General features: G+C 46.0%; 1 protein-coding gene across 1 annotated transcript; it reads right to left on the reverse strand.

Moving 5' to 3' along the window:
- Positions 1–1,114: 1,114 nt before the first annotated feature.
- On the reverse strand, positions 1,115–2,954 carry LOC123428701 (protein NRT1/ PTR FAMILY 8.2-like). Its single transcript, XM_045112881.1, has 2 exons — positions 2,840–2,954; positions 1,115–2,760 (listed from the first exon to the last, which is right to left on the reverse strand). The coding sequence occupies exons 1-2, from the start codon at positions 2,952–2,954 to the stop codon at positions 1,115–1,117; spliced, it is 1,761 nt and encodes a 586-aa protein (XP_044968816.1).
- Between the last annotated feature and the right edge of the window lie 4,714 nt (positions 2,955–7,668).

Below are 7,668 nucleotides of genomic sequence, written 5' to 3' on the forward strand. Positions count from 1 at the left end.
ACATACTTAAGGAGACAAAAGGTGAGTCACATTAATAATGATATAAGTGTATTGCTATGACCAAGAGAATGGTTAATAGTATAGCGAGCTGCTGGCTATAAGGCATTACCATATCATCTATAGTTCATCTTCTAACCAACATGTATAATAGTTGATTAGAAAAGTGAATTACCTTTTTATTATATGACCTACCTTTCACTCTCATAAAGTTTTTAGGAGCACATGCTAGAGCTCGTTCTTAACTAAGAGCACGCTTACCTTCTCTCTTATTTTCTCTTTTCTTTAACTAAGCAAAAATATATTTGTTTATTTTTTATAACCAGCTGACTGAGCTCTAATATACTTATTCTAATTATACTAGCAAGCTATTAGGTTGGCTCTAGGTGATGTGATGACTTCATATAACGGGTGTTTGCTATACTATTTAACCATGCTCTTAAGTCAATCTTGTAAACCAACTTGTCTACTTGTTCATCGTGTTAATTAATGTGTTGATTAGTGGGGGTGCATGAAAGCCAACCTTTTTACTCGTATGCATGCATGGATCATTAAGAGACAAATTTCATTAACTTTGTCTTGATTAATATTAGTGGTCTTGTATAGTCTTTCCGTCGCGATTTAGAGACGTGCTTGAAAATTCTCTAAAACCTAGGTGGTTATTGATTGACTGTGAGATGGAATGAAAAATAACATTGACATTATGCATGCATATAGAAGTAGTACAATGAAGTGCTACTTAGCTGTTAGGAGAAAATGCAATGTGTTTTAAACCTTGTCTATTGTAGAAATACACGTAAATTTAACCGTGTCTTTTAAACTGTGACGAAGGGAGTAGTTCCCTAAAAAAAATATAAGAGCGTTCAGATCACTGAGATAGTGATCTAAATACTTTTATATTTATTTACAGAGGGAGTATAATTTTAATAATGAACTTGCGAGTACCTTTTTTTTTTATCCACTATGGTACTTAACAAACAGCACAAGCATTCTTAAGTCAGAAATGGCACAATCTTCGCCCTCAGCTCACCCCGCCAACACCTGAACTTAATGTTTGCTTTGAACAGTCTATTCTGTTCTGTCTCCTGGTTCAAGCAAGCACATTCAGATCGATCACTCACTGGTCATGTGGATCATCACCTCCTTCATTGGCGTCCGGGTTGTCTCCGTCTTCGACGCTCCTCTTGTAGGCGTACCAGTTGGCGATGGGCAGGTAGATAGCAAAGTTGACAACGCTGAGCACGGTCATCAGCCAGAAGAAATAGTCGAGGTGACCGACGTTGAGGTTCTTGTCCGGGATCCACCCTTCCTTCCCGCCCCTCGTCGTCACCTTCTTCACCACCGTCACCAGCAGCGTGCTCACGTAGCTTCCAAGTGATATCGCCGTCAGCGACAGCGCCATGCACATGCTCCTCATGGCGTCCGGCGCCTGGTCGTAGAAGAACTCCAGCTGCCCCACGAAGACGAACACCTCGGCCGCTCCGACGATGAAGTACTGCGGCACCTGCCAGAAGATGGAGATGGGCACGATGTCGTCCTCTCCGTACAGCCCGTGCCGCGCGATCGTGCGGAGGCGGACGAGCTCGAGCACGCCGGCGGCGACCATGGAGAAGATTGAGACGACAAGTCCGACACCCATGCGCTGGAGCTGCGTGAAGCCGCGGGGGTGGCCGGTGACAGAGCGGACGGCCGGGACGAGGAGGCGGTCGTACACGGGCACCCAGAAAATGACGCTGAGGGTGTCGAAGGTAGAGAGCGAGGCAGAGGGGATGGAGAAGTGGGCGCCCATGCGCTTGTCGAGGGTGTCTCCCTGGAACACGAACATGGTGTTCATCTGCCCGTACACCGCCGCGAAGACGATGCCGCTCGCCCAGATGGGCAGCAGCCTCACCACGCTCTTGAGCTCCTCCACCTGCGTCACCGTGCAGAGCCTCCACGCCGATGGTGTGGTCGCTGTCCTGTCCGCCGGCGTCTCCACGGCCGCCTTGTCGAGGAACCTGAACTGCTCGGTGTGCTCCAGCTTGCGGCTCCCCTCGATGCCGGAGTCCCTGTCCACCGTCTCGTACAGCGCCGACCCGTCGACGGGGACGCCCAGCTTGCGCGTGGCCGCGACGAGCACCTGCGCGATGCGGGTGAGCGGGCTGCCGCCGGGGCGCTGGTGGCGGTAGAGAGGCGTGCCGACGAAGAAGCTGCCGACGGCGATGGCCATGGCGACGGCGGGGATGCCGAAGCCCCAGCCCCAGCCGTAGTGGACCTGCACATTCACCACCACGGATGACGCCACCAGCGCGCCGATGTTGATGGACAAGTAGAACCAGTTGAAGAAGGAACTCTTGCTCCGCCGCTCGCTTTCGTCGTGCTCGTCGAACTGGTCGGCTCCGAACGAGGACACGCAGGGCTTGATCCCGCCCGTGCCCAGAGCGACGAGGTAGAGACCCACGAACACCGCCGCCGTCTGCCCCGCCGTCGGGTCGCACACCCCCTTGGCCGCGCACGTCGGCACCAGCCCTTTCACCGACGCCGCAATCGTCAGGAGCCCCAGGCCGATGATGTAGATGATTACGAAGGAGGCGATGGTCCAGAAGCGGCCGAGGTAGGCGTCGGCGAGGAAGGCGCCGATGAGGGGGGCGGCATAGCAGGTCCCCGTCCAGTTGGTGACGCTGTTGGCGGCGGCGGTTTTGTTCATGCCCATGTTGTCCACCATGAAGTTGCTCAGGTTGGCGCTCATGCCGTAGTACGCCAGCCGCTCGCAACATTCGTTAGCTGCAACGCAATGCAATTCATCGATCAACGCCATGGCTCAGAGAGTAGGGCCAAAATGGAGTCGTTTGTGTGTACGTACCGAGGATGTAGGGGCAGGCGCGCCAGTTGCCGGTGTTGCTCTTGACGGCCTGGTTGCCCTTCATGTCCACGGTGCCATCTTGGGTGTAGATCATGTCGGCACCAACCTCCCCCATTGCCACCTGCTGTTTTTTGCTGCTCGGAGGAGCAAATTTTGTTACAGTTAAGGAGGAATCCGGAGAGGATGCAATGGACAAGACAAACGAGATGGTTTGGATATGAAGCATCGATCAAATTAATGAGAAATTAGAAAAGAAAGCAAATCAGACAGGCTAAAACTCTTCACATGCTGACAATGGAAATTTGTTGGAACTAACCACAACGGTGTGTCCGGCTCGTACCAGTAACAATCACCGAGTAGCTAGCTTTTATCGATCGGCCGGCGGAAACTCTCACGTGAAAAGAACACATACGCGGAGTTTCTACTGGTACGCGTCTGCCGCATGACGACGCTAGGACGTTCATGTAATATTTGGCCAGTCAACAAAATCCATACTGTATATGCAAACAGGAGTAACGCTACATCTATAAAGACTTACTTAAAAAAAATTAGTATAAACGGATGTGTAGAATTGTGATTGGTAAGTGGGGGATGAGGGACCCAGCAATGCTGCACATACATAAGTTTACATAGATTTTACAAAGATGCGAATTTTGATTGGAGATTAAGGGGAATGAGGGCCCCACCCCTCTTAAAAATCAGGGAGGGAGTGGTTAGTTAGAAAGAAAGAATCCTAGTCAACGTGTAACCTTATGTAACTATTTATATGTCTAGCATTTTTGTGAAGGACCCACCCTCACTGAAAATCAGGGGGGAGAGAAAAATTAGTTTGAAAGGTTAAGTAAACATTTGTAAGTCTTTATAGGTCTAGCATTATTGGTGCAAACAATCTTACTAAATATTACTTTTTCTGTAAATTAATATAAAAACGTTTAGATTATTAAAATAGTGTTCTAAATGTTTTTATATAAGTTTACGGAGGGAGTAGTTGATTGAGACTTAGTCATTACTTTTTGAAGAAGTTATCATGGCGCTCCTTCTTGTGTCTGAATTTCGAGTGAAAACCTTTATTTTCTTTGGACTCGACAACGACGACGCTTAACGTGATTCTTCCTCTTGAAGTTGTTGACATGGAGGTGTTTTAGAGTGTACCTTAACGTTGAATTCAATTCTTCATGTTTTCTATTTCGCTAGCATAGTCGTATGCGTCATGCGTCATGCGTCACCCGAGTATCTTGAGATCGGCGTTGTATATCCTTGTATCGTTCCTGATCGTGTATTTTATTTTAACCGTACACTTTGTTTTGTGATTGCTTTGTATATAAACGGTATATAAGCATGTTTGGAGGCACAAAAGAGCAGGTCATAAATATGATTGACAAAGTAATAGATCATTCATTGCCATTGTTCACCTAGTTGGATATTTAAATGGCTACTAGAGTTAAAGAAGAAGCATGAATTATCTTCAACCCGTGAGACTGCCGAGCGAGAGTTACATGAGATGCAGTAGAGTGAAATAATGGCATTGCACCTTATGGCTTGGACGTCGATATTCACCATACGTGTGGTGAAAAGGGGCTTGGATCGGACATCTTTATCATCATAGATCACACCACGTCATCACATGCCTGCAAAAAATACAAAATTGATGATGTCCGTAAGAATATTTTGAGTTTTTAGTTTTTAAATGTTTTATTTCTCAAATAAAAAAATAACTAAGAAATGTTTTCATCATAAAATTCATCACGACGAGATCTTTGAAACTAGGTCTCGTATCAATATGTTTCGATGATTTTTCTTTTCTGGTTAAAAGTTGCCATATCTATTACAAATAAATTATCATGATTTTTACACTGAAATTATCATGATATGTTTCAACTACTTTTTCTTCTACATTTAAAATAAATTTTAATATGTTATGAAAAGGGAATTAAGAAACTAAATTTACCATGGTGAATTACTAAAAATTGCCATGATCCATGAAATATTTTTAACATGATTCATAATTAAAAATAAATTCATCGTTAATTACTTTAAAAATGCTTGGTCAATAACTCAAATTTGCCAAGAACCACAAAATAAAGTTGTCATGATAAATTATGTAAATTTTCTATGATACATGCACTAAAATTTGCCATGGTTCATACAAAAAATAATTGCCATGCTCAAAATACTAGAATTGCCATGGTAAAAATACTAAAATTTCCATGATCTATAAACTAAAATTGCCATGATCTATAAACTAGATGAAAAGATCGATATGGTTGACTAAAGGGGGGTGAATAGGCAACTACCACTTTTTAATTATTCTTAACAAGTTAGGGTTAGCAACATAAAGGTTTTCTAAAATGACAACTAGGTGATCAACCTATATGATGCTACCAACTATAATCGCTAAGGCAAGTATGAAATAGTCTACAACAATAGCATACACAATGTAAAGATTAGAGATAACCATAAATGGAATCAATGAAGACGAGGATGTGTTACCGAAGTTCCTTCCCTTTGACAGGAAATACGTCTCTGTTGGAGCGGTGTGGAGGCACAATGCTCCCCAATAAGCCACCTGGGACACCGTATTCTCCTCACGCCCTCACACAATGCAAGGTGTCGTGATTCCACTATGGGTGCTCTTGAAGGCGGCGACAGAACCTTTACAAACATGGTTGGGGCTAACTCCACACAAAGCTTGGAGGCTCCCAACAAGACCACGGAGCTTCACCACAATGGAATGTGGCTCCGAGGTGACCTCAACCGTCTAGGGTGCTCAAACACCCAAGAGTAACAAGATACACAAGGGATTAGTGGGGGAATCAATTTTCTCTTGGTGGAAGTGTAGATCTTGGCCTTCTCAACCAATATCTAGGAAATCAACAAGTTTGATTGGCTAGGGAGAGAGATCAGGCACTTGAGAGCTTAGGGAGCAACAATGGAGCTTGGGAGGGTCAAAGGTAGGGTTCTTGAGAAAGAAGAACCCTTTATATAGTGGAGGAACGAATCCAACCGTTATCCTCACTCACAGCACGAGCCCAACGGTACTACCGCTCGCAGCAGCGGTACTACCGCTGACCCTCCAGCGGTAGTACCACTGGCTGCAGCGGTACTACCGCTGAGCCCATGGTAGCACAAAGATACTACCAGGCCAACCACCGCCAAGAAAGTCTTCGCAAAAAGTCCGACATAGTACAGCCGCAAGGATGACGGTACTAACATTCTAGAGTGGTACTACCGCTGACTAGGGCGGTACTACCGTTGGGCCAGCGGTACTACCGCTAGCTCCAGCGGTACTACCGCCAGGCCCAGCGTTACTACCGCGAGAGGACATTTTGCAAGAAGAGAAAGGCCAGAGAGGGGAAAAGCTCCATAGTTGCAAGGAAAAGGAGATGGAGAAAAAAGTGTGTGCGTGCAAGATTGATTCCACCCAAACCTTCCCAATACTGATCCCCTCTTAATAGTACGGCGTTCCTACGACTCAAAATCACCAAAGAGAATCGTAGAAGACACCATGCTTCTATTCCACGGAGGGTGCCGAATCGTCTTGTGCCTTTGTCATGTATTATCTGAAATGCTCAATGCACACGATTAGTCCACTAAGGTACTGTTATCAATCACCAAAATTACTTAGGCATAAATATGCCCTAACAATCTCCCCCTTTTTGGTGGATTAATGACAATACCGGATTTGCACAGTAGAAAGTATGTGAGCATAAAGATAATTTAATAGAGATAGTTGAAGAGTATATGACTCACAGCATATGATTAAAATAGGTCTCACAATAAAAACAAGTCTCACATCACACCTAGTAAAGATAGCAAATACGATCAAACCAAGTTCAAAGCAAACACGATAAAGCAAGCAAATCCAACTCCTAGACTCTCTCCCCCTTTGGCACCAAGACACCAAAAAGGGGCACACCTAAGACACAGGTGGTCACTCCTCATCATCAGACTCATCCGTGGCATCTGGATCCGGCTCGTCCTGCTCCTCCTCAATGTCCTCGTCATAAACCTCCTCCTCAGCATCAGACCCATTCCACTGGTCCCCTTGAGACCTCATCCAGTCAGTCTCTGGAGTGATGTCGTCCTCTGAGCCGCTCGAGATCGCCACATCAAGTGTCCTTAAGACACGCTTGTGCCTCTGACGGTTCTCCTTCTGGGCCACATGAGACTCATACTGTCCCTTGGCCTGCATACAAAAGAGAGTCTTCATCTGATCCTTCAGCTTCACAGCCCAAGATGGCATAGCAGAAGAGCGGGTATGCGAAGCAGGTCCTCCTCTAGCAGTAGTCTCTGTGTCAGTCCCCATGTGCTGAGAAGAAGTCGAGGTGTTGGCCCATTTGTCCTTTAGACGCAGCTTGATAGGATCATGCACAAAGTAGTCAGATTCAACAGGGAGGGCCTCGTCCAGATAGGTGTCTTTCCACTTCTTCTGAATAAAAGCGAATAGGTAAGGCCCGTAGATGGGAACCTTACGGTTCATGATGCAATTCCAGAGCTCACAGAACATCACATCAGATATGTCGAGAGGCGCAGTCTCCTTAGTCCTTGCCTCCTCACACAGCAGAAGCATCTCTGCCAGATATCCATGCACCTCGTCCATGTTGCCAATACGAGGGAACATGGTGTTGCGGAAGATCCGATGCATGACATCCAAATGCGTGGGGAGCACACCCTTTTTTATGTAAAGATGCTTCAGCCTATCCTTGGTGGTGGAAGTAGACTTAGTTGGAGCATGAGGACGCAGCCCAAGAACAGTTTCTTGCCCCTGGAAGTCGACCTTCAGGAGTTGCATGAACTCCACCCAGGTACCAGTCAACTTCTGACCAACC

The sequence above is a fragment of the Hordeum vulgare genome, chromosome 2H, assembly GCF_904849725.1.
Source record: "Hordeum vulgare subsp. vulgare chromosome 2H, MorexV3_pseudomolecules_assembly, whole genome shotgun sequence".
Taxonomy (NCBI): domain Eukaryota; kingdom Viridiplantae; phylum Streptophyta; class Magnoliopsida; order Poales; family Poaceae; genus Hordeum; species Hordeum vulgare.

Coding starts and splice junctions, on each gene's coding strand:
- LOC123428701 (XM_045112881.1), bottom strand. CDS start 2,954: ATGGGGGAGGTTGGTGCCGACATGATCTACACCCAAGATGGCACCGTG. Junction 2,761..2,839: donor CGCCTGCCCCTACATCCTCG/GTACGTACACAC, acceptor ATTGCGTTGCAG/CTAACGAATGTTGCGAGCGG.